The 26187-nt window shown below is 53.5% G+C and overlaps 1 protein-coding gene across 6 annotated transcripts; it reads left to right on the top strand.

Annotated features, from left to right (window-relative positions):
* Positions 1-24856, top strand: HPS1 (HPS1 biogenesis of lysosomal organelles complex 3 subunit 1). 6 transcript variants are annotated; one of them, XM_052660751.1, is made up of 20 exons: positions 1-22; positions 1709-1815; positions 5573-5689; positions 9043-9180; positions 9386-9528; positions 10951-11059; positions 12094-12254; positions 12719-12821; positions 13499-13594; positions 13735-13804; positions 15261-15316; positions 16603-16770; positions 16864-17043; positions 18131-18192; positions 18676-18810; positions 18892-18957; positions 20006-20150; positions 22233-22346; positions 23567-23649; positions 24119-24856. In XM_052660751.1, the coding sequence occupies exons 3-20, from the start codon at positions 5573-5575 to the stop codon at positions 24279-24281; spliced, it is 2109 nt and encodes a 702-aa protein (XP_052516711.1). In that variant the 5' UTR covers positions 1-22; positions 1709-1815; the 3' UTR covers positions 24282-24856. The 6 variants fall into 6 exon arrangements, with proteins under 6 accessions (XP_052516711.1, XP_052516713.1, XP_052516714.1 ...); XM_052660752.1 differs by lacking the exon at positions 1-22 and adding an exon at positions 1386-1431; XM_052660753.1 differs by lacking the exon at positions 15261-15316 and having other exon boundaries at positions 16646-16770.
* Positions 24857-26187: the final 1331 nt, after the last annotated feature.

Below are 26187 nucleotides of genomic sequence, written 5' to 3'. Positions count from 1 at the left end.
GGCGCGGACTCCGGGCAGGCTGGTAGGTGTTTGGCTACGACTCGGTACGCACGGTCCGAGGGCCGCGGTAGGCGGCGGGGCCTCGCCGGGACCCCTGCACGGCCCTCCGGGAAGTAGAGGAGTCCCCACCGCCAGCCTCACCCACCCGGCGTGGGAACGTGGGCGCGTCGCTTCACTTCTGGTAGCCAGAGTTTCTGCAGCTACAAAGTGGGGCCGTGGCCACTCTGAAGTTCGGGGAATTGGGGGGTGAAACTGGTGCATAAACTGTAAAGTGCAGGGCAAACAAGAAGGCTGCCAGTGGGCAGGTCCTACTTCTGCGTCCTGCGGCCTTTCAAGGGCGGCGGTCATAGGGGCAGTTTACAGGGAGAAGGGTGAAGATGAGTGTTGGTGGGGGGTGGGGGGGGACGGGGGAGGGAAGGGGCGGAGAGGTTCCCCAAGTTGCCCCGGCCCCATCTAAAGCTCCGCTGAGTCCTGTGTTCCCTCCTTACAGCAGAGAGCAGGGAAACCACAAAATAACACCAGTGAGGTTCTCTTTCCAACAGACTTTTTGAAATAAAAGTAGAACTTAATGTCCACTAAAGAGGATTTCCATGTTAATGGGAAGATGGCGTTAAGGTCAGTCATGCCAGCGATGTGGTAGTTAAGCCTCATGTTGCACAAGATGCTGAGCCCTTAACAGCCCTTTCTTGCCTTTTGTTTGCTTACAATGCTTGGCTTCCTGATTAAGCTAAAGCTTTGTATTGTTCCCGCTTTTTATCATCAAAATATGAGTGGTTCTGGAACTAGTTTAGTTCACCCTGTTTTTGAGGAGGGGAGCTGGGAAATAAGAATAGTGACACCCCCACCTCACCTCTGTGTAAGAAGAGCTTTCCAGGTGGCATAGTGGTGAAGACTCTGCCTGCCAGTACAGGAGACACAGGAGATGTGGGTTCAATCCCTGGGTGAGAAAGATCCCTTGGAGAAGGAAATGGCAACCCATTCCAGTATTCCTGCATGGGAAATACCATGGACAGAGGAGCCTGGTGGGCTACAATCTATAGGGTTGCAAAGAGTAGGACATGATTGAGCACACACCTCTGTAAGAAAGTAGTTTGCTGAGGATGTGACTGCCTGGTTTCTCCCTGACTCACTAGAACCCTGGAGGGAGATGGAGCCAGAGGTTGAGCCCAGAGAAATGTAAGTGCCTTGGCAAAGCCAGAACTAGAACCAGGTCTCCTGTGCCTGTTGTGTTGGTTTACTGCCATTCATTGCATATCCTTGGATATCTCCTGTCTTCCAGGACTGCATCTCTGTCTCCCTGGGATGTGCTGTGCTATTGCCCAATAGTCACTCATAGCAGGCTCCCTGGGGGTGCTCAGGATAAACTTGCTGACCACACCATGGTTCAGAGTGACCCACAGGGAAGTGAGAGTGCTCAGGGGGAAACAGTAGGTGAGAATTACTGTTTGTGGCCACCGGCTATGTCCAAAGGACTGTGCTTGCTGGGTCCATGTTCTCCATTGTGGGAAGGCAGGGGTGAGCAGTATGCGGAGCACTGGGACACCTCCTGGCAGTGGGGAGTGTGTTCTGAGCAGACTGCCCAAGAGCCAGAGAGAGACCTTTGACCACTCAGCCCTCCACCATCTCGTCCACTCCCCAGAATGGGCAGCAGTTGAAATGAGAGCCTCTGCTTACTCTTATGCCCCCACCCCCTCCCTGTTTTAACCAGGTCGTGGAATGCTGTGCTGCTCTCCATGAGCTGGTCACCGAGACTGTCTCCTGCAGCCCTTTCTGAGCCTTCAGCTGTCAGGAATCTCTGCTGCGCTCCTTGCCACGGTAGGTGATCCTGCCTGAGATGGAAGCAGGAGGCACCTGCCCTGGGGCTACTCGGACTATGGGAGGTGGGCAGGATGAGGCAGGCAGAGGACTGAGCTCTCTCAGGCTCTGCAGAGCTGTCTCAGCCCCATCCCCTGCCTGCCCTAGCCCTGCATCCTCATGTCACCTTTGCCTGCTCTGTTCTTCCTCCCTGGCATCTAGGTGATCATCACAGCCTGTTGTTATTTAGTTGCTAAGTCATGTCCATCTCTTTTGCGACCTCATGAACTGTAGCCCACCAGGCTCCTCTGTCCATGGGATTTCCCAGGCAAGAATACTGGAGTGGGTTGCCTTTTCTATCTCCAGGGGATCTTCCTGACCCAGGGATCGAACCCACCTCTCCTCCATTGGCAGGTGGATTCTTTACCACTGAGCCACCTGGGAAACCCCATCACTGCCTACCAAACCTCTAAGCTACACCTCCTGAATCAGCCCCTTCCTCCTCTCAGTTCAGTTCAGTTCAGTTCAGTCTCTCAGTCGTGTCCGACTCTTTGCAACCCCATGAAATGCAGCACGCCAGGCCTCCCTGTCCATCACCAACTCCCGGAGTTCACTCAGACTCATGTCCATCAAGTCAGTGATGCCATCCAGCCATCTTATCGTCTGTCGTCCCCTTCTCCTCCTGCCCCCAATCCCTCCCAGCTTTCTCCTTTGGCCTTAAGCAAAGAGTGGACCCACATTACCCCACACTAGGACAACTGGCCTCCATAACCTTGACCCCACCCATCCACGACACATACCCTTACCAGCCTACAGGGACTCTCTGTTGTTCATGACTTCATTCTACAGCCCACTGTTCTCCAGCGCACGTACTCCCTTCCCATCAAGCCAGCCCCTCAAGTCCTGAACCTTGCCAGGCTCACCTGGGAGTCCCAGGGCAGCCTCTTCCAGGCCCACCTGCCCTCATGCAGCAATCTTCCCTTTCACGCTCCATTGCTCTCCTGGTCTCTGCTTTGTGTGTAGCGATTCCATGGGATTAGGCTACATTTTCTTTTTTTCACTGTGCTAGAAACACAATGAAGCTAGGTGCTCTGAGTTAAAGTTGATAATCCAACTGGAGATTAGGGAGGTACCTAGTAAGAACCCAGAGAAGGCATTGGCAACCCACCCCAGTACTCTTGCCTGGAAAATCCCATGGGTGGAGGAGCCTGGTAGGCTGCAGTCCATGTGGTCACTAAGAGTCAGACACAACTGAGCGACTTCATCTTCACTTTTCACTTTCATGCATTGGAGAAGGAAATGGCAACCCACTCCAGTGTTCTTGCCTGGAGAATCCCAGGGACAGGGGAGCCTGGTGGGCTGCCGTCTATGGGGTTGCACAGAGTCGGACACGACTGAAGCGACTTAGCAGCAGCAGCAGCAGTAAGTACCACCAAGCTGGTCACCTAGGGGATCGAAGAGTATAGCTGAGTCTGAGACCTCGAGATATAATGGTCCTTCTGAGGAAACTGGATGTCCAGCCATGGAAGAGTTAAGAGCAGGGCTTCCTCATCGCCGTCATGTCTTACCACGCGTGTAATGTGCTCGTGTCCGTGTGACATGCTGAGGTACAGGAGAAGGTCTGAAGCCCCTGCCTGGGGCAGGCAGCTGGCCTGAGAGCTCTAGCTTCCCCAGACGTGGTCAGGCTGCTCCAGGAGTTGAGAGTCAATGTCTTGCTGTACCTCAGGGGGCCAAGGCCCAAAGGAGGAAGCTGTGGATTAAAAGTCTACCATGGTGAATAAGAAAACACATTTTACATAATCGAGCATTGTGTGTTGCAGAGAGGGAATGTGTGTGGGTGATGGGGAAGGAGGTCTGAAAGGGCAGAGGATACTGGTGGAGGTGGCTGAGGAGGCAGCAGCTAAGCAGGGGTGAGAAGAACTGTGGCCAAGGTCACACAGTCTCTGTGTCCACCAGGGCAGGAGGAACTTGTGATTGAAACTCCCATAATGCTGAGCCCACTGCCTATGGGCTCTGGAGCTGATACTCTGGAGCTGTTTTTGACTTGAGTAGAAGTACTGGACCGCCCAGGGGGAGGTGCACTAGCTGCCCAGTGTTCCAGACCAGGCCTTGACTGCCTGCCTCCCTTGTGCAGTCGACCCCATGTCCAGATCACGAGCTGGGTCCTTCTTTACACTTGATCCCAGTAGGCTGGTAGTGTGTCTGATGCTGTGTTTAGAGAGCCTGGATAACACAGGAAGGAGCTCAGCCTTGACATTCAGTTCAGTTCAGTTCAGTTCAGTTACTCACTCAGTTGTGTCCGACTCTTTGCGACCCCATGAACCTCAGCACGCCAGACCTCCCTGTCCATCACCAACTCCCGGAGTTTACCCAAACTCATGTCCATTGAGTCGGTGATGCCATCCAACCGTCTCATCCTCTGTCATCCCCTTCTCCTCTTGCCTTCAATCTTTCCCAGCATCAGGGTCTTTTCCAATGAGTCAGCTCTTCGCATCAAGTGGCCAAAGTATTGGAGTTTCAGCTTGAACATAAGTCCTTCCAATGAACACCCAGGACTGATCTCCTTTAGGATAGACTGGTTGGATCTCCTTGTAGTCCAAGGGACTCTCAAGAGTCTTCTCCAACACCACAGTTCAAAACCATCAGTTCTTCGGTGCTCAGCTTTCTTTATAGTCCAATTCTCACATCCATACATGACCACTGGAAAAACCATAGCCTTGACTAGATGGACCTTTGCTGACAAAGTAATGTCTCTGCTTTTTAATATGCTGTCTAGGTTGGTCATAACTTTCCTTCCAAGGAGTAAGTGTCTTAATTCATGGCTCCATTCACCATCTGCAGTGATTTTGGAGCCCCAAAAAAATTAACTCAGCCACTGTTTCCACTGTTTCCCCATCTATTTGCCATGAAGTGATGGGATCGGATGCCATAATCTCAAGTTTCTGAATGAATGTTGAGCTTTAAGCCCACCTTTTCACTCTCCTCTTTCACTTTCATCAAGAGGCTTTTTAGTTCCTCTCCACTTTCTGCCATAAGGGTGGTGTCATCTGCATATCTGAGGTTATTGATGTATTCTGCATAGAAGTTAAATAAGCAGGGTGACAATATACAGCCTTGACGTACTCCTTTTCCTATTTGGAACCAGTATGTTGTTCCATGTCCAGTTCTAACTGTTGCTTCCTGACCTGCATACAGCTTTCTCAAGAGGCAGATCAGGTGGTCTGGTACTCCCATCTCTTTCAGAATTTTCCACAGTTTATTGTGATCCACACAGTCAAAGGCTTTAGCATAGTCAATAAAACAGAAATAGATGTTTTTCTGGAACTCTCTTGCTTTTTCCATGATCCAGCAGATGTTGGCAATTTGATCTCTGGTTCCTCTGCCTTTTCTAAAACCAGCTTGAACATCTGGAAGTTCATGGTTCACGTATTGCTAAAGCCCAGCTTGGAAAATTTTGAGCATTACTTTACTAGCGTGTGAGATGAGTGCAATTGTGCGGTAGTTTGAGCATTCTTTGGCATTGCCTTTCTTTGAGATTGGAATGAAAACTGACCTTTTCCAGTCCTGTGGCCACTGCTGAGTCAAAAATAGGAGTACCTGGAGATTCCTGCTTAGCTGTGAGGGTGCTGTGAAGTAACGCCAGGAAGGCCCTCGTGGTAGTGCCCGGCACACAGTAAATCCAGTAGGTGTTTGCTGGGATTATAATTTTTTTCATTCCTCAGGCTGAGTCTGTGGGTGTGGGGCTGGAGGTGACCTTGACCTCGCTTCTCCTTGGCAGATGAAGTGCGTCTTGGTGGCCACAGAGGGCGCGGAGGTCCTCTTCTACTGGACAGATGTGGAGTTTGAAGAGAGTCTGCGCCTGAAGTTTGGACAGACGGAGAATGAGGGAGAAAAGGTGAGTGCAGGGCAGACGAGTCAGACGGGGGGCTAGCACAGCACCGTCAGGAGGCGGGGAGCCTGCCCACCCACCCTGGCCAGCCGGAGGGGCGGACAAGGCTGCGTGTGTCTGCACCTCTCGCACCCACACATCCTCAGAGGTTAGCCCTTGGTGCTCTGGAGGGCTGTGCCCCACCCTCACCCCATGAGATTTTGAGCACCTCGGCATGTGCTTATCTTCTGTCTTCACTAATGAAGTGTCTCTTCAGGTCTGTGGCCTATTTTTATTGCGTTGATTGTTTCTTATTATTCTTGCCAACTTTTGAAAGTTCCCTAGGTATTATGGATATGTCCTTTAGTAGACACATGCTGTGCAGATATTTTCTTCCAGTCTGTGTCTTGTCTTCATATCTGCTGCACAATATCTTTCAAAACAGGTATTTTTAATATGATAACTCCATGTAGTCCGCTTGTTGCTTTTATGGGTCATACTTTTGGTGTCATATCTAAGAAACCTTTGTCCAACCCAAGATCACAAAGAATTTTCCCCATATCTTCTCCTGGAAGTTTTCTAGTTTTAGGTTTTATATTAGGTCTGATGATGCACTTTGAATTTTTGCATGGAGTGTATAGATCGTAGTGTGTTTCTTTGCATATAGATGTCCAGGTTAACACTTTAATGTGACGGCTCGAAGATAGTTGTCCTTTTCACTTAAATAAGTTCTACTGTGCATTCTAAAGTAATAACTTATTTTGAAATTTTTTTCCAGATTAATTTTGAACAATTTTTTATTGAGGATCCAGTAGAGAGTCCTTGCATGTCTGCAGCCACACAGGCTGGTTGCCTCTCAATGTCCCTTCTGGTCCAGTGGGCCTGGTCGTCAGCTGAACTAGCGCCATGTCCGCAAGTTAATTGACCTCAACATCACTGATGCTCTTTAGGAATAATACAACGTATCAGAGATCATAGACATTTAAGTGATTTTATTTCAGCTAAAAACAGGTCTATCTGTTAGGCTCCTTTATTTTTTAGTAGTCAATATACATAATTGTTAAATTAAGAATTTTAAGTATTTTTAGTTCTTAAACCATTATATCACTATGGTCTAAAAATTTAAGAGGCAAATGATTTGATAGTGTTTCTCTTCCTGTTTATTAAAAACCTCAGAAAGGAACAAATTCCTGATTTTTCAGTTCCTAAATGACTAGCATAAAGAAAAAAAGTCTTCAAAGTTTTATTTCTCTTGAATACAACACTTTTTTCCCCTGGTCCCATAAATAACATGACTTAATTGTAGGAAATTTGGGAAGTAACAGAGAAGCAGTTTTTAAATGACCCATAATTCTTCTACCTCGAGCCATTAGCTCTTCAATATATTTTCTTTGGGTCTCTATCTTTTACAAATAGTTGAGCTCATACCACACTTATAGTTTTAATCCTGGGTTTTTTTCACTTGCCATTATAGCAAGAGCATTATTCCATTTTGTTAAATATTGTCAAAAGCATAAATCTTAATGGAAACATTATATTCAGTATATGAATAAATATAGCATCATTTATTTAGCCATTTCCCCAGTACTTGACATGTATATTGCTTCTAGTTTGCTATAGCTATTACTGTTGGGGACATTTGTGCTTGAATTTTATCCCACATCTCATTATTTCCTTAGGATAAATTCCTAAAAAAGAATCATTGATTCAAAAGCCATTCAAAGATATTGTACCACTTTATAACCACACCACATATCAATAATACAGGAGAATTCTCTTTACACCCTAGCTACACCAAAGATTATCATTCCCCACTCCCAACCCCACCAAAACAAAAAAATTCTTGTCACACCTGTACACCTAGTGAAAGCTACTACTTTTAAAATGAGTTGCTGTACACCATCTACATTTTTAAGTCACATTTCTATTAATGTAATTGATTCATGACAGTTCCAGAAAATTTTGGTACATGAATAATTCAACCAGCATTTGCCTATGTGAAGGGATATTTATTCAACAAATACTAATCAAGAATCCACTATTTGCCAGCCTCTCGGGGCCAAAGCAGTGACTATAGCAGCATGACCCTGCACTCGCAGAATTTAGAGGATGAAGATGAACCAGATGGCAAATAAACACCGTGGGGTTTTTTTTTCTTAACCAGAGTGTGGGATGGGGCAGATGGGTGGGGTGGGCCTGGGGATGGTCAGGAGAGGAGCCACCTGAGCTGGGACCTGTTGAAGGTGACTGTCAGCCCCTGCAATAGTGGACACAGGCCTGGGTTCCTGAATGTCGAGTCTGGGAGGAAATTACGCTCCACGTGCCATAGCCCCCTCATATTTCAAGTGCCGCACAGTGCCCCTGGCCGCTTGCCTGTTTTTCTTTTCAAGGCCAGGTCTTACTCAGCTCCTTGTATCCAAGTAGGACTCTGCTTCCTCCCTGTTTCAGTCGAGGCTCCTGAGATCAGCATGGGGAAAGTCAGCTGTGCTCTTGTGCCTGTTCATTCTTGTGTCAAGAACTTGACTTATTACCATTCGCCCCGACCTTATCCCATTTTCATTCACAGATCTTCAGCACATCCGTCCAGTTTCTTTTTGGTTTTGTCTGTTTGTTCTGTTCTTTATTTGGAAGGCAGGGGGAATGGATGAGGGAAGAGATTATAAAAGTAAAGGCATGCTTTGTCACCGAACTAGGAAAGTACAGAAAGATATAAAAACTAGGGGGAGAAATCTTTCCTGATCATCCTCCTGTTCAGAAGCAGTCACTTTAATGATGTTGAATTTTTAAATGTTTTTCAGTACTTTGTTTTTTCTGTGCACTTGAAAGTACAGAGCATTCACAACCTTTTTTAAAAAACGTTACGCTGTATCGTAGGAATTTTCCACGTCACTGAAGTGCTCTGATACTTTAAGTGCTTTGTATCTTCCCATCCTTCAGAGGTACTGTTGTATATTTAACTCTTTCCCTGGTACTGGACATTGACATTCTCTCCAGTTTCTTCTGCTATACATGATGCTGCAGGGAGCATTTTTGCGCCTGTATCTCTGCCCCGTTTCTGATTGTTTTCCTTAGGATACTTTCCCTAAAGGAGACTTACGGCGACAAGGGGCCTGGACTTTGGTGCACATGTCAGACTTTCCTAGAGCCAGCTTCCTCTGTGGAAGCGTGGCCGAATTCCTTACCTTTCCTTCCAGAATTAAGGCCTGAACAAGTCTTCCTGACCCAAGATTTGGGGCAGGGTCTCCCTGTCAAGACAGTGACAGCCTCCTGGGTGGGTCTAGAACTGTGGAGCCCTTGACGTCAAGTTCGGGATCTTGTCCGTTCCTTCGGCCCCAGTGTCTGGCCCCCTGAGCACCGTTGTTCTCTACCCCTGCTTGCAGCCTCCCGCCCTGGAGGACCAGCTTAGCACCCTCCTGGCCCCGGTCATCATCTCCTCTATGACCATGCTGGAGAAGCTCTCGGACACATACACCTGCTTCTCGACAGAAAATGGCAACTACCTGTATGTCCTTCACCTGGTGAGTGTGCCTCCCTGGGGCCCACGTTCCTCTGCCCCTTGGTTCCTCGGACGGTCCACATGCCTCTTCCTCACCTTGAACCTCAGACTCCTTTAGAAGGCAGATGCTGCATCTTAGCAAAATCCCCTGGGATCTGACCGTCCCCCACCCCTCCCATCTCTGTCCCCTGGGGCTGGCTGACATCAGCTGATCTCTGTGCCTGCAGTTTGGAGAATGCCTATTCATCGCCATCAACGGAGACCGCACAGAGGGCGAAGGGGACCTGCGGCAGAAGCTGTGCGTGCTCAAGTACCTGTTCGAGGTGCACTTCGGGCTGGTGACTGTGGATGGACAGCTCATTCGAAAGGAGTGAGTCCTGGGGTACTGGGCCGAGCCCCTCTCGAGGCCTCGGTGAAGCTGCTGCTCCCACTCTGCCCCTGCTGCTTCCTGGCACCTGCCTGGGTCTCTCTAGCTGGCATTTGTCATGCATGTGTGAGCAAGAGGCTGAGAAGTGAGGTGAGTTGCTCAGGCACCCTCCTCCTGGTTCCACCCCCGTCCCACTCGGCTCCGTGGCAAGAGCGCGGCCAGATGCACCCCCACTGTGTGTGGGTGCCCCGGCGGTGCTGTGGCTCCCCCACCTGTGCTGTGGGGGTCCCCCAGGTATATTGTGTGACTCGCCTCCCCCAGGTGTGCTGTGGGGCTCCCCCAGGTGTGCTGTGGGGGTTCCCCCAGATGTGTGTGTGGCCGCCCAGGTGTGCTGTGGGGCTGCCCCAGGTGTGCTGTGGGTGTTCCCCCAGATGTGTGTGTGGCCCCTCAGGTGTGCTGTGTGGCCCCCCAGGTGTGCTGTGTGGCCCCCCCAGGTGTGCGTGTGGCCCCCCAGGTGTGCTGTGTGGCTCCCCCAGGTGTGCTTTGGGGCTCCCCCAGGTGTGCTGTGGGGTTCTCCCAGGTGTGCTGTGTGGCTCCCCCCAGGTGTGCTGTGGGGGTACCCCCAGATGTGTGTATGGCCCCTCAGGTGTGCTGTGTGGCCCCCCAGGTGTGCTGTGTGGCCCCCCCCAGGTGTGCTGTATGGCCCCCCAGGTGTGCTGTGGGGCCCCCCCAGGTGTGCTGTGTGGCTCCCCCAGGTGTGTGTGTGGCTCCCCCCAGGTGTGCTGTGGGGCTCCCCCAGGTGTGTGTGGGGCTCCCCCAGGTGTGTGTGTGGCTCCCCCCAGGTGTGCTGTGGGGTTCCCCCAGGTGTGTGTGTGGCTCCCTCCAGGTGTGCTGTGCGGTTCCCCCAGGTGTGTGTGTGGCCCCCCAGGTGTGTGTGTGGGGCTCCCCCAGGTGTGCTGTGGGGCCCCCCAGGTGTGTGTGTGGCTCCCCCAGGTGTGCTGTGTGGCCCCTCAGGTGTGCTGTGTGGCTCACCCAGGTGTGTGTGTGGCCCCCCCAGGTGTGCTGTGTGACCCCCCAGGTGTGCTGTGTGGCTCCCCCAGATGTGTGTTTGGCTCCCCCCAGGTGTGCTGTGTTGCTCCCCCAGGTGTGCTGTATGGCCCCCCAGGTGTGCTGTGGGGCCCCCCAGGTGTGCTGTGTGGCTCCCCCCAGGTGTGCTGTGTAGCTCCCCCAAGTGTGCTGTGGGGGTTCCCCAGGTGTGCTGTGTGGCTCCCCAAGGTGTGCTGTGTGGCTCCCCCAGGTGTGCTTTTGGGGTTCCCCCAGGTGTTTGTCACAGGAACTTGCCCAGCTCTGACAGTGAGCTCAGACTGCTCCTTTGGTTGAAGCTGGGGACGCCACTTTTCTGTGGGTCCCCCTTCTCTGCCCCAGGCTTCGGCCCCCGGACTTGGAGCAGCGTGTGCAGGTGTGGGAGCGCTTCCAGAGCCTGCTGTGGACCTACAGCCGCCTGCGGGACCAAGAGCAGTGCTTCGCCGTAGAGGTGACGCTGGGTGCGGGGGTTCTCGGGCCATGGAAGTGTCAGGCCGCGGGGCCTGGGCAGCGTTGAGACCCTGCTTTGACGTCTGTCCCCCACCCCAGTGAGTGAGGGCACCGGCAGCCCCCAAGCTCATGCATTTCAGAGGGTTGCTCTTTCTGGCTTCATGGTACATTAGGCACTCTGATGGGCCTCCCTATAATAACATGGCTAGGGTCTGTTTGGGTAAAACAGACTTCTTAGTGAAGTTTTTGGGTGCTCAGTAAATTATGGAAATTTCTGGTTAGCTCCCTCACCTCTGATCCCTTCCCCCAAATTATGCTGAGCTGAAACTAGAGTAGAAAATAGTGAACGGTAAGCAGCACTGAAGTCAAGATTGCCTGAGTGCAGATGATGGTATCACTACAGCCAGCGAACTACACCTCGGGCCAGCAGCGACAGGGGAGCTGAGCCTCAACTCCTACTTAGGCGCAGGTCTGAGGAGTAGGCTGGTCGTCAGTAGCACCCGCCTTGCTCCCTGTTGTAGACAAACAGATTCTCTGTAGATCAGTGGTTCTCCTCTTTGTATGCATCAGAATCATCTAGAGGACTTGTAAGATGGGCTTCTGGGCTTCACTTTTCTCAGTCACTGTAGGCATTGAGGGTGGGAGGCTCTATAACTTGCATTTCGAACAAGTTCCCAGGTGACGCTGGTTATGCTGGTTTGGGAACTACAAGTTGAAAGCCATTGATTTAGAGGACAGATGAAGAGCAAACAAGTATCAGCTCACCATTAACAGTCAGGTGCACAGGAGAATGAGCCGTGAGTGAGTGTCAGGGGAACCAGCCCCCAGCAGATGTAGGCCCCGCAGGAGCTTGATCCACCGGTATAGACGGAGCCCCTCAAGAGCACAGCCTGTGTTAGTCTGAGCCTCCCTGCTCCCAAGCGTCTGGCGCTAGGTGTGCTCTCACCGTGCCCAGAGTGAATGTATCACTAGACTTCGGTTGGGACGAGAGGAATCAGGGTGACATGGCTTCCATCCCCCTGCCCGCATCCCCAGGCTGTGGAGCGGCTGATCCACCCTCAGCTCTGTGAGCTGTGCATCGAGGCACTGGAGCGGCACGTCATCCACGCCGTCAACTCCAGCCCCGGGCGGGCTGGCGAGGAGGCCCTGCACGCCTTCCTGCTTGTGCACTCCAAGTTGCTGGCTTTCTACTCCAGGTGAGCCCCGGGACCCCTCACATTCACCCTTTCTTGCAACCCCTTCCTAAAAAGCACCACCTCCTGGGCCTGGGAAACCTTCCAGACCCATCACTTCCAGGAAGCACTGATTCTTAGCTTCTTAGTTCTTCATCCCCCTTGGTTCACTCCCCTCTCTGAATTATTCCTTCCTGGAATACTGTCTCAGAGTCTGAACTTAGGGTTTCCTGATATGCCGTTCCTGGTCCCTGGTGGTTTTCCACTGGTCATTGTTTTTTTTCAACACAACCAAGTTTTATTTTTAATAATGAATGAGTTCATTAATTTTGTATATTCCATGTCTTTCTCAGAAGAGGATAAAGTCAGCTGGCACGTGGAGGGCAGGGACCCTGCCCCAGACCCCCTTACCTGCCTGCTCCCATCCACTGCCTCCTGAGGGCAGGGGCAGTGGGCACGTGCTGACTGGCTTCCTGTCCTCTCCACAGCCACAGCGCCAGCTCCCTGCGCCCAGCCGACCTCCTGGCCCTCATCCTCCTGGTGCAGGATCTCTACCCCAGCGAGAGCACGGCTGAGGACAGCGACCCCCAGGTCTCTCTTGGGGCAGCTCTGTGGGCAGCGGGAGGCCACCAGAAAGGCGACTCAGATGGCCATTCTGGAGAGCGCTAGGCAGGCAGCTGGGGAGACTGGTCTCTGAGTCTCAGTCCTGAACGTGTGGTTGGGCATGACTTTCCTAGCTGCTTTCAGGTGTAAGGGGAATTCTAGAAGGCAGGTGGATTAGTGGGTTAAAAGTGAAGGTTTTTGGAGTCACGTAGTCCCAGCTCTACCACTTAGCTGTTTGCTGTGCAAGTGCTCACCCCGTGGGAGCCTCAGTTCTCTCGTCTGTACAATGGGACAACCATGGCATCTACTTCTCAAGGTTGTCATGAGGAATAAAGGTGGCAGTTTACTAGGAGCCCAGTGGTGCCTGGGGCATAGTGAAATGCTCAGAAAAGGCTGGCCAGCCCGGTTGCCACACCATCCTCCTCATCAGTGGCAGTGTGGCAGTGATTCGGATGCCAGTTTGTTGGACTTTGTAGAATTTCTGTGGTTCTGGAGAAAGACTAGAACTGAAACATCCCTGGGAAGCAACGGCACACACTCAGAGCTGTGCAGTGGAGTGGGTGCAGGGGCTGGCGAGCCCCCCGAGGGCTGTGCCATGAAGCACTGGGAGGAAGAGAAGCCAGTCAGCAGCTTTAACTAGCTTTCGCGGGCCTGTCCTGTCACAGCTTTCCCCACGGAGGCCCCACCGCAGCCAGAGCATCCCCGTGCAGCAGGTCTGGAGCTCTTGTTCTGCAGACCCAACCAGGAATTCTGCGGGGACCGTATGTGCTTTGTACCATGGGGAGGGGCCAGGAGGGGAGAGGAGGGGAAGGTCTGCCTCTCCTCGGAGAGCAGGGTCCAGGGCTGAGCCCCCGGGAGAACCCCCCAAGCCCTCAGCCCAGGTGCCCCTTCTCCCTCCCAGGAGACAGACAGCTTCTCCCCTACTGACGAGTACTTCACACCAGCTCCTTCCCCTGGGGAGCAGAGTTCAGGTGAGACCTAGTGTGGAGGAGGGACCCTGGACGGTGAGGGGGAGGAGCTGGATGCCCGCTGGTAGCCCTGGGAATCTGTCTTAGGGGTCAGTGGATCCCAACGCCCTGTGAGAGCCAGGCACAGACACCCACATTCCTAGAGCCCAGGACGCTGTCTGCTGCAGCGCCTCTGTCTTGCCAGCTCCAGCTTGAATTCAAGGATTTATTGAGGCCACTTCAGTGATCCATAAAAATTCTTATGACAAGTTGATTTCATTTAAAAGTTCAGCTCGCATATGTGTACTCTCACTGCCTTCTGTTTCTTTTTTTGTAGTTAATAAGTAATCAGCTAATTAAGTAAGTTTATTTCCAGCACAGTGGTTTAAAATATCAATATTCAATCTGTATAGTTTATACTTTACTTCCAAAGTAAGTGGATAAACAATAAAAAAAAAAATGTTTGAAATATTATTAACAAAACAAAAAAGAGCCTGGGACCTCTGAGACCACGTGGCAGCTCATCTCTGCTTGTCCACTTCTCCAGGGCCAAGGTCCCAGCTCTCCTGGGCTGTGTAAGCTTGCCACGAGCCCAAGCACATCAGAAAGCGCTATTTTGGGGTGACGGCTGAAGTTCCGTTTTCTTCTCACTGCTTTCTTCCCTTGTTCCTCCTCCCGACCCCTTTCTCTCAGTGGTTAGTTTTTTCATGCCTCAAAGCTGTAAATAATTCCTGTTCCACAGCACACAGAACTCACAGCTTACAAACGGCTTGAGTTGCTTTCATCCATTTTAAGACAGGTGTTTGAAACATAGATACAGGCTTTCTCCAAGAAACGTGATTATAAATGATGGTTATTTGCAGTGAAATATACGAGAGGACATAGTACAAAGCTATAATATTTCAAATGTGTACTTGATTCAGTAGTTTGTGTGAGCTGTCCTAGGAAAGGAAATCTAGTTCGGTTCCCAGCACACAGTAGGTGCTTCAGTAAAAGTTTGCTGATTAACTAAATGAACGGGGAACTGTAGATGGTTTGTGCTGCCTCCCAGCGAAGAGTGAAAAGACACTGTTATAGCCAGAGAGGGGCTCAAAGGGGTAGAGCAGACAGAAGCAAGGAGGGGGTTGGGGGGCTGAGGAGGGGCTGAGGGACCTGCCCCTGCTCTGCGAGGTACGGGGAGAGGAGCTCGTGCCCAGCAGCCAGCCTGGGGGAGGGGGCGGCAGGGGTGCCTCTCTTCCCCTGCCAGGCTGCCCTAGCTGTGGTACCATGGAGGGAGCTTGCCCTGCACTTGCCAGCTTGGGGTAGAATGAGAAGGGGAAGGCTCTCCAGTTCACACCGAGGTGCTCTGCCCAGCGAGGTGCTGTGAGCTGCTAGTGGGGAAGGGCCTGTTTTCCATCGTCCCCTGCTGACAGGCTGCTGGGCCAGTATTTACATTTTCCCACTGTTTGTCGTTCAGTTATTACCCACGGTCTGTCTGCAGGTAGCACCATCTGGCTGGATGGGGGCACCCCACCTACTGACTCTCCCCACATCCAGGTGAGTTTTTCCTGGGGGCCTAGGGCGCTTGGCCAGGGTACCAGCTGATCTGAGATGCTGCAGTGGGCTCTGGGGACTCTGAGGGCTTCTCCTGGGGTGATGCTCCAGCCATGCCTGTCTTTGGTGCTGTCTCACAGCTGTCTGGCCAGTGCAGGAAACAGCTCAGCCCAGAGGTGGGGGTCAGGGGTAGGGTGAGGCATGGTGGGTGAGGGTGGCCTTCTCCCTCCTTCCTCCCCCTCCCTCAGACACACAGCCTCCACTCCTAAGAAATTCCCACTCTCACTGTTCTTGGGAGTGAACGTCTAACTTAATTTTTAATGTTTTTTTCTAATAAGAGTAAATATGTTCACTGTAGAAAAATTGGGGAAAACAGAATTAAAATATGGAAAAGGAATAAGAATCACTCAGTCCCAACCCCAGATGTTAGCTACTGTTAAACACTTTTGGAGTGTTTCCTTCTAGGCTTTCCTATGACTTTATAAATGTATTTATACATACACACACACAACATATATATTTTTTCTTTTACCCGATTTGAATCCTAATGCTCTTCATTATTTTTTGAGCATTTTCCCATGGACGAGGCACTCCGTGGCAATGTGGTTTTTAACGAGACTGTTCAGAGTGCATCGCCTGCATTATGTTATTATTTATTTAGCAAATTCTTGGAACAACCAGTGTGTTGCATCCGGTCCTTTGCTGTCGTCATAAGACTGCCGTGACTTCCTTACAGGGAAGCTTTTGTGGCATCCCTAATGATTCCCTTAATTTTCCACTTTTGCCTACTGAAGACTCTTACTCAGAGCCCTCATGAGGCTGGAGTCTTCTCATTTAGTCCTGGAAGCCCTCACTTGCACCCTTAGAATGACTTTCGGAGGTCCGGAAGGCTGTCAAATGATTAATTGTTAATAGGCTTTAAACCCTTTGTGTACATGACATTGGGGAGGAGCCCCCCCCCCCAACTCATGCCACCCCGTCTGCTTTCCCCACTTTCCTTTCTTCCTTTTCCCCTTTCTTACTGCCCACCACCCTTGTGTAGCATCCAGTCCTGACGCTGTGCAGAAGGGCCCCGAAGATGCTGAGAGAGAGACAGACAGCCGGATGGGAGCTGCCAGGGGAGCCTCAGCAGAGGGCCAGCATTTAGGAACTGGGACTTTGGGGGCTAGAAGAATTTGTCCCTCAAGGTTCCGAGGGACGTAGCAAGTGGGCAGCAGGGGGACCCAGCCTGGGGAGGATTCCCGACGACTGCCCCTTCCCTCCCCCTGACAGCTCCTCTTCCTCCTCAGATGGCTGAAGACACCCTCCAGATGCTGATCCCTCACTCCCCAGGACCCTCTGGCCCCAGAAGGATTTTCCTGGATGCCAGCGTGAAAGACAGCTACTGCCCCCTGGTGCCCCATACCATGTACTGCCTGCCCCTGTGGCCGGGCATCAGCATGGTGCTCCTGACCAAGGTATCAGCTCCCCCGCCTGCCCTGGGGCCATCCCGGCCTGGACACCCGCCCCTGGCCGCCCCTGTCTACCCCGCCCTGCTCTTCTCCCCTCAGTGCCCCAGCACGGCCCTGGCCCTGGCCCTGTACCAGCTGCTGGATGGGTTTTCTCAACTGGAGAAGAAGCTGAAGGAGGGGCAAGAGGCTGGGAGCTCCTTGCGGTCCCACCCCATCGTGGCGGACCTCCGCCAGAGGATGGACAAGTTTGTCAAGAGTCGAAGTGGGCAAGAACTTCAGGTGAGACGCAGGCCCCGACGCCCCACCTTGGGGAGGGGAGACAGGGCCTGTTCTCATCACACCTGAGGGGCCAAGGCTCAAGGGGAGGGGGCCGGCCTCTGCCCCACCCCACCAGAGAACTGTGCTCCTGATCCCCCGCAACTCAGCAGTGCACTTGATATTTCCTAAACGTTCTTGTGTGACTTTGGCAGAACACAGGTTCCAGCTCCCATGTTTCAGATAAGGAAACCAGGGCGGGGCTCAGATAGATGGTGATTTGGCCAAAGTTACTGGGCGGGTGAGCAGTGGAGGCAGAGCCCAGCTCGAGGGCTCAGTAATGGCCAGTGGTCTGCCCACTGTGCCCCTCACCATGTGGCTGGTCTCACAGGCTGCAGGACACAGGGAGGCCGTTCCACCCAGCGGGGGCTGAGAGCCTAGATGGGGTCGTGAGGCCCAGACACACAGGGACAGCACGTGAACAGAGGAGGAGACCAGTTCCCTCCAGGCAGGGGCCTAGGAGGGGACGTGCCAGACGAGAACCCTGGGCCGATATCTGAGGCCGTTCATGTAGCTGGCGGGGCTGGGGTCTGTTTGAGGAACTGAGATGCATGGTGGCTGAAGTTTGCACTGGTTTGAAAATAAGCAGGGGGCTAGACGAGGCAGAGCAGGTGACTGAAGCCCAGTCGGCCCACAGCACCCCTTGTCTCTCGGTGCCCAGCATGCCCCAGTGAGGTATCAGGAGGCAAAGAGCCCTGAAGGGGATCAGCACCCCCGCCCTTGCCTGCATCCACCCTGCCCTCGAGGCACTGACCTGCCGCTCGGACAGCACTGGTTTACCTGTCTGCCAGCGAGGCTGAGAGCCTGGGGCTCAAACCCAGAAGCTGCTTTTTAAGTAAAAGCCTACTGAGTGACTAGACCGTGGTGTACAGTGGGCTGAAGGGTGCGGGGGGCCCTGCCAGAGACCCAGCCTGGCTGTGGACAGCATCTGTGTGCTGGACCTAAATAAGCCATGGAGATGGGGAGCCTTCTAGAGCCCGACATCAGAGCCCCCCTGGACCTCACTGTGGGAACATTGTCAGGAAGCCGCCTGTCACTTGTCTGCTTACAGAGAACCTGGCAGGAGTTCAAGACCAAGGCCTTCTCCAAAAGTGAGCCCGGCTCATCCTGGGAGTGAGTGGTGGGCCCTGAGGTCAAGGAGGGCATCGTTTGGATGAGGGGGCAGGTTTCCCCCAGGCCCAGGAGAAGATGCTCGGGGAGGCGCTTCTGAGCACAGGGCGGGTCCTGGGAGGGCGGGTCCAACCCCTACGATGCTGAGGGGAGGCTGGGGGCAGAGAAAACATGTTGAGGAGCAGGGCCTGAGGACCAACACCACTAGCAGAGACCCAGCTTCCGCACAGACCCAGTGTGACCTTGGGCAAGTCACTGTGCCTTGTATTTCCATAAAATAAACCAGGAGGTTGGAGGAGACTTGAGTTTCTCAGAGCCCCATGTTGGGGGAACATGGAAGCTGACTCCCAGCTCAGTGAGGGCCAGGGTGTAGTTCATCAGCCGTGTCCACCAGTCCAGGAGGAGGGTGACCACAGGGATGGGGTGCCATCCTGGGTGTGCCCTCCAGGATCCTTCCCTCTGTGACAGTTCATCTCTGGCCCCCAGGCTGCTCCAGGCGTGCAGGAAGGTGAAGCGGCAGCTATGCGCCGTCTATCGGTTCAGCTTCCTGACCGTGGCCCCAGGCCGGGGGGGCCCCCACCTGCCCCAGCACCTGCAGGACCAAGTCCAGACACTCATGCAGTAAGTGGCAGTGCGACCCCTTGGCGGCCGGGGCGGGAGCCGGGCACGCCTCACCCTCCTGCTCCCTTGCTCCCTTGACAGAGAACAGCTGGCGGACTGGAAGGACTTCCTGCTGGTGAAGAGCAGGAGGAACGTCACCATGGTGTCATATCCTGATGCCCGGCCCTGGGCTGGCCGTGAAGGCCCCTCGGGCTGCTGCCCCACTCTGCCCACTCCTCTGCCCGCCGTCTGGAAGGACAGCAGCTTTAGGGAAAGAGCAGGCAGTTCGCACCTCCGCTTCCTTTTGCTGAAGAAAGTGAGGAGACTTTAGCGTCCTGTTAGTGTCCTATCTGTAGGAATGCTCCGAGGCTGGAATTTCAGAACTCCCTGGTGTCCCGAGATTGCTTCATAGAGGTCATCTGTGTAGGTGTTGTCCAGCCAGCAAAGTGGCAGTGGGTCTCCCAGGAGGGGCAGGGGCCTGGGGTCAGGTAGGTTTGAGGGGCCGTGCCCCGCCTCCTTAGATGTTACAGTACAGTGGAGTGTGAAGGCTCTGAGAAGGCCTGCGGTAAGTATGTTTGTTGGTCCCTGTTTAAAAAGCCATCTCTAAGACTTACCCTTTTATTAGAGAACTAGTTTCATCAATTACTAATCTTCCCTGAAACTTTATATGAAGCAGTTTTTCCAGTATTAAAATTTCCTGAGACTTCAGTCCTCAGCGTGCAGGTGGAAGGGATGACAGACGGCCTTGCCATCCACCAGCTGCTGCCCGTCCTCTCAGATGGAACCTTCCAGCCCAAGACGAGGCATAGAGATGAAGAGGATTGTGGCGAGGCATGTGGGTGGCGGCCAGTGAGGCTCACTCCTCAGCTCCGTAGCTCCGCTCCCACCCTGGCCTCACCACGTGTGCCATTTAAACTCATCCTGCATGAAGATGGTAAAACATAAACGTGCTGTGTTCCTTGGGAGCAGGACGCCCGGCGTGAAATATGCCAGAGCCAGAGATCCATTGTCCTTGCGTCTTAGACCTTCTCAGGATTGGGAGTTCAAAGGGAAAGTGAGACCTGGGAAAGAGGGTGTCCTGGGAGGGTAGGGTGGCTGAAAAGGAGACCTGTGGGGCGGGTGGGGTGGGGGTGAAGGCGCCTAAAGGAAGCCTCGGTGAATGGAGGAGCTCCTTCCCTGGTTCTGGCTTCAAAAGCACCTTAACTCAGCCCCTCACCTTCCTGGAAGACTTCCCAGGCCTGGTGCATTTCATCTACGTGGACCGCACCACTGGTCAGATGGTGGCCCCTTCCCTCAGCAGCAGTGAAAGGACTTCATCGGAGCTGGGCCGGGGGCCCCTGGCCACCTTCGTCAAAACCAAGGTAACCTGGCCCAGCCCAGGCACGCTCCCTGCGTGTCAGACAAGGCCTACCTGGACCCCTGCCTGGGAGGGCTAGTCCCCGCGCTTGGGCCCCTGGGAAACTCCGAGCACCCCCGTGGGAACTCTTACTGCTTTCCTCCTACCTCCGCACCCAGCTTGGTGGGCTCCTAAGAGAACGGTCCTGTCTTTGTCATCCTAGGGCCCCGGCCAGCATGTGGGGCCACCTCCCCAGATGTGTTAAAGTTCCTGGAGCAACACTGGGTCGTGAGGCCAGGGAGGGAATGGCTGGGGCCCAGTAAGGGTTTGTTGAGTTCACTAAGACAGAAAGGGGACACACAGGTTAATGGATTTGAGTATCAGAATGTAAAAGTAGGAGGTTTCTACAGAGGAAACAGTCTCCAGGGCTCCTTTTATTTCTTTGATTCATCTTCATGGCAAACTAGTATTTTTGGTGGGGAGGCCTCTGCCACTTTATAAAAAGCTATATTTTATACATATATTATACATACTATGTTACTATACACTATACATGTTACATATATTTTACATTATTATATATGTATATTTTATACATCCAAGTAAAGTGTATCGTAATGGTGAAAACAAGGTCACTGACAGCCCACTGGAGACCCAGCTCTGCCCTCACTAGTCGTGTGGCCTGGGGCGGTAGGGAGTCTTAAGTTTCAGCTTCCTCTTCTATTAAAGAGAGCAATAGCACCAGTAACATCGTGGAGTCACGGCGTAGATCACAGATGCACGCACACGGTGATGCACAGCACGTGGCACCGAGTGTAGCTGGGGCTGGTCGAGCATTTCCTGGGGCCGTCCACACCAGCGTCTTCGTCTCCTTCCGGGGTAGCTGGGCTGGCCTTGGCGCGTTTCGCTCCATTGTTTTCCTGTGCAGTTTGTTGTAGTTGAGGTCATCCTGCATATGCACGTGTTTCCCGCATTTTTGCTTCGCTTTGTATCTGGTGCATTTCCTCATGTCATTAATTCTTTATCAGCACGATTCTCATCGGCTCCACAGCAGTCCATCATGGGAACACAGCATCATGTACTTAGCCATTTCCCCAGTGTTGAATACTGAGATTGTTCGCAGACTCTATCATACATAATGCTGGTGCACACCTCTCTAGGCATTTATCCTTGTCCTCATCTCAGATTATTTTCTCAATATAGATTCCCAGAAATGGAATTATGAAGTCAAGTGGGAGGAATTGTTTTTAAGGTTACTGATACACGTTGTCAAATTGCTTTCCTGAAAAATAGAGCAAGTCCATGTTATTTGTTTGCATTTAATTAGACGCTGTGTGTGATCAGGTTGGGAGTGGCTCATGTACACCTGTCACTAAGCATCTTGGAGTGCAGAAGGCCAGAAGGCCTTTGTCAGCCCTGGGAGGCGGGGGGTGGGGGCACAGGTGCCCCCTGCTGCCAGCTTCCTTCGGGCAGCTCACAGGCAGAGGCGGAAGTCCTTGAATCAGGGAGGAGAGCCTCACAGAGAGGACCTGAGGCACGTTGACCCTCGGTCATTGTGTTCCCATCGGTGCCCTTGGTGAGCCCTTGTTCAGACTTCACCTCAGAGCAGAGGATGTGCCAGGGCCAGGGCACTGTGCATTCAAACACTTTTCTAGCACCTTCCTGGCATAGAGCCATGCCAGAGATCCTCAGCCCTGAGGGGTCCGTGTGAGCCCTCGACATCAGGAGAGTTCCAGGTGGCCACCCTCTCATCTCTGCTTGCGTCCCTGGCTCTGTTCTGGCCTGAAAGATGAATTTGCTACTTTATAGCTTGCATATATAGTGAAGATTCATAAAGTGTTAATACGTATATTTTGTCCCGCAGTAATGAGAGGGATAGGTAGTCCATCCATCCCTCCGTCATCTGTTTATTACTAAGCTCCTGCCCTGAGCCAAAGCTGGGCCCAGGCGCCAAGAAGGAAGATGAGCGGGAGAGACCCCTGGTCTTCCAGGAGCTCCTCGTCCGAGTGCTTTTCTTCACTGGGATTTGAGAGCCCGAGCCCAGCCCCCGCCCGTGGGGTAAGGGCCACCCTCAGGCCACAGAGACAAGCACTGTCCCCTCCCCCAGGTCTGGTCTCTCATCCGGCTGGCGCGCAGATACCTGCAGAAGGGCTACACCACACTGCTGTTCCGCGAGGGGGACTTCTGCTGCTCCTATTTCCTGTGGTTCGAGAATGACATGGTGGGTGTGGCTGGCCCAGGCAGGGCAGTCCTGAAGCTCTCCCTTTCTCCCGGCTTCTGTTCAGTCTGTCCCTCCGGCTCTTCTTGTCACCAGTGGGACTGACAGCAAAGCCCAGCTGGCTGGGACCCAGAGCTCAGGTCCGCCTTTGCGCTCGGGCTCTGTGACCCCTGCCCCCAGCTCTCTGAAAAGCTCATGCTGTTCAAGAAGCATCCGGGTGACACATGAACAGACCGCCATGCCCCGCGAGAGCAAGGATGCTCAGCCTGCACTTTCTGTGATACCAGGCCTCGCTTCCTGTTCCCATTGCTGAGACAGATAAACGGAGGCTGAGAGCAGTTAACCAGCCTGCCCAGGGCAAGGCTGCCCACACCTCGCATGCCCTGTCTCTGCTCCTGGCAGCACGCCCTCCTTCCCCTCAGCCTGAGGTTGCGGCATCCCTTGCCATGGTGCAGTGTGTCTATTGGGGTCTCGCCGTTCTCAGCCTCACACACCTGCACAGCCCATGTGTTGGTTGGGACAAGTGTCTCCGATCCCATTTTGCAGGTGGTGGAACTGATGCCCTGAGATCAAACACCACAGCCAGGGCACCAAGGTCCTAAGTGGTGACGTCAGAACCCAGGCAGGCTCCCATCTTTGGCCTGTGCCCTCCTCAGAGGTGCCCAGGATGTGGGGCTGAGCATCACCTCAGCCTCTAGGGAGAGGCAGGCTCTGTGTGTGTGTGGTTGACTCCATGGGGTAATGGGCGGGCCTCACCATCCCGGTGGGCACAGGACTGCAGGAACCCCATGACGACACCTGGCGCATGGTGGGAGCCCAACAGAGCCTGAGTCGCTTCCCTGGCGTGTCTTTCCCTCGGATTCCCAGTCCTTTCAGAGAGAGACTTGGCCTTTGGTCACACTTTGCTCTTACTGACACTTCCCCAGTCACCATCCTTCACGCTGAGCCAGGTCCACTGGTTGGTGGAGAGCTACCACCATGATGCCCAGCATGACCCCAGGAACTTTATGTTCATCACGTCTAATGTTCTTGGGAGTTTATTCTTATCCCCAGTTCCCAGATGAGAAGACAGGGTAAAAAGAGGTCAGTGCATTTTCCCAGCACCAAGCACTTGCTAAACAGGGCTGAGCCTAGCCTCGGACCCGCTGTGTCTGACTCAGGCCCATGGTCTTCCCACCGTGCCCACCGCCTCCCCACTCAAGAAGTTCCTCCTCCTCCCCCAGGGCCACAAACTCCAGATCATGGAGGTGCCTGTGCTGTCTGATGACTCAGCTCCCATCGGCATGCTGGGAGGAGACTACTACAGGTGACGCCAACCCGGAGGGCTGCTGGGAACAGAGAGGGACAGATGACAGATGATAAGTGCCCATCTCAGCAGAGGGAGCAGCCCTTCCTTCAGAAGTGTTTCCTTGCCCCCCCCCCCAGCCCCAAGCCCAGCCCCCCTTGTTAGAAGCTCCTCACAGCCGGGCACTCAGAGGAAGAGAGTGGGGTGCTCTTGGGGTTCCTCCCCTTCTGTTGCACACTGAGACGGCATTTGCAGCTGTCTCTGCTGGGTTCCTGGGACCTTCTCTAGCTGGCTCTGGTCCCATAGCTGGGGCCCTGCCATCTGGGGTTAGGATTCCAGAGGGTGGGCCCTGGCAGCCTGGGGCTGAGCCTCAAAACTGGGGAGTCAGCAAGGAGCAAGGAAGTCCTTTCCAGCCTGGTGCTAGAGTCCAGTGAGGTGACCTCATGCCCATGTCTCCCTCCTGAATCCTGTCCTCCTTCCCCCTCTCCAGGAAGCTCCTGCGGTATTACAGCAAGGGCCACCCGGCTGAGGCTGTCAGGTGCCACGAGCTGCTGGCCCTCCACCTGTCGGTCGTGCCCACAGACATGCTGGTGCAGCAGGCTGGCGAGCTGGCCCGGCGCCTGGGCGAGGCCTCCCGCCTTCCCCTGCTCTAGGACTAGGAGGGCGGCCCCATGCATCGGCCTCTGCCCCCGGTTCTCCAGGCCTGCCTGGCTCACAGACATCACCACGGCCAAGAGCCTCCTCCTGTCCACAGCGGCCCTGGGGATGGCACTGTCTCCAGGGCAGCTCCAGAATTTCTTAAAGAAATTCACTCAGAGCCACCTCCATTGTGGGTAACAAGCAAACCCCAAACCCTTCCTTCTGGAAAAAGAAGAAGGCCAGTTTCCTTAGCTAGAGCAGCTGTGGATGTGAGCTTAGACCCAGGGCCACCCCACTTTGGGAACCGCCTCTCCGTTTACCCCAGGAGACCGACAGGAAGTGCCCAGCTCTTCTTGGAGTGGGGAGAGCGCCTCAGGAAGCCCGTCTCCTCCCGCGTGAAAGGTGCTCCCCTAGCTGGGTTGAGCCCTGGCTCTGCCGTGTCCTCGCCGTGGCTCTGGACACTGTGGCTCTGGACAGTGGCTTTCTCCCCCACCTCTGAGCCTATCTCCCCGCAGTCAGTGTGACTGCGCCCCCGTCAGGACAGTCGTGGGGCTGCAGGACGGCAGCAGGCACGCAATAAATTCTGGTCACAGTGATTGTGGTTCTGTCCCCTGGCCCTTCTTGGTGGCCTCTTTGTTCCCTTCTTGGTTCTAGCTCCTGCCGCAGCCCTGCCCCAGAGGTTCCTGTCACTCAGTCCCACGGATCCCAGGCTGTGAGGTTTCTCAGAGCTTCCCGGGGAGGGGGCGGGCGGGGCGGAGGTGGTCCTGGTGTGCCCTGGATTGAGAGCACTGCCCTGGGTGCAGCCCCTCCTCTAAAGTCTCCCCGCCCCCCACCTGAAAACAGGCCCAAGGACAAGAGGCCGGCAGAGCCTGGGACCTGGGCGCGTCCACTACTCTCGGGCTGCGAGGCCACAGCTGGGATGGAGGGAAGTGAGGCAAAAGCCAGCATGGCGCAGTGGAGCCGAGGGCTCACGTGTGACACCAGAGAGCTGAAATTCATGCAAGGACTGTTCTTTCCCTTTAAGTGAGCCACTTGCAGGGTCGTGGGTACTGAAAAAGCTAGAGCCACAGCTCGGGCTAAAGGCCTGGGAAGTGCCAGTGAGGGAGAGTCAGGAGGTGCCGGGGACTGCCTTCCTCCCTAATGTCCTGACCACCGATGGGAATTACCACGTGATTGTGGAAAACACAGGAGAGTGAAAGGCTAGATGCCGCCGCTGTTTAGGGTCCTCTCGCTTGTCCCCTGCTGCTTTCCCTTACCTTTTAACCGTTGTGGGATGAGGCATGTCCAGTTTAACCAGTCTTCTTAGTTCTTCAATATTATAAATAACACTGAGGAGAAGGCCCTGACTTGTATTTTAGCAGAGACACACAGAGTGTAAATTTTCCGTGGCGTGTGGAGGGGTGTCTGAGTTGAGAGTAAAAATGTCCCCAGAAGTCCCTCTTACCCAGAGGCAACTTTCCACATTTTCTCCTAATTGTGAAATGCACTTCTAATAGTGGGTTTCTAGAAGGCTGACAGATATCAGAGGTGTACAGAGACTCCCAACCCCTAGGGTCCTTTTATCCTACTTGGGGAATGGCCTAACCAGTGGGCAGGGAACAGAGGGGCCCCTAATTCAGGACAGGCCACAGGAGAATGAGCACTTAGCTGAACCTTTTTACAGATGTGGTCTTGAAATCCTTGAGGATTCTTGGGAAATGAGAAAGGTACTAAAACACACAAGAGAAATGTTCAGACCTTCAAAAGAAAAAGGCAAACCCCAGAATCACAGAGAACTGAACTAGCCCCCCAAACCTTTCCAGTTTTGCGAAAGCCTGTGAAGCGGATGGCATTAAAGCATTTGGGCAAGGACACGGGGCTCTCTGGATGTCCCGGGGCAGATTGCCCCCTCCCCCTGCAGTGTTGCAGAGGCCCTGGTCC

This window comes from Budorcas taxicolor, chromosome 23 (genome assembly GCF_023091745.1).
Source record: "Budorcas taxicolor isolate Tak-1 chromosome 23, Takin1.1, whole genome shotgun sequence".
NCBI lineage: Eukaryota > Metazoa > Chordata > Mammalia > Artiodactyla > Bovidae > Budorcas > Budorcas taxicolor.
Note: the sequence above shows the minus strand (reverse complement) of the source record. Positions and strands in the feature narration are given on the sequence as shown.

What these genes read in the sequence shown, in the direction of transcription:
- HPS1 (XM_052660751.1), top strand. Translation starts at nt 5,573, where the DNA reads ATGAAGTGCGTCTTGGTGGCCACAGAGGGCGCGGAGGTCCTCTTCTAC. An exon ending in AGGAACGTCACCATGGTGTC is followed by an intron (nt 18,958 to 20,005) that starts ATATCCTGATGC and finishes TCAGCCCCTCAC; the next exon opens with CTTCCTGGAAGACTTCCCAG. An exon ending in CCACCTTCGTCAAAACCAAG is followed by an intron (nt 20,151 to 22,232) that starts GTAACCTGGCCC and finishes CCCCTCCCCCAG; the next exon opens with GTCTGGTCTCTCATCCGGCT.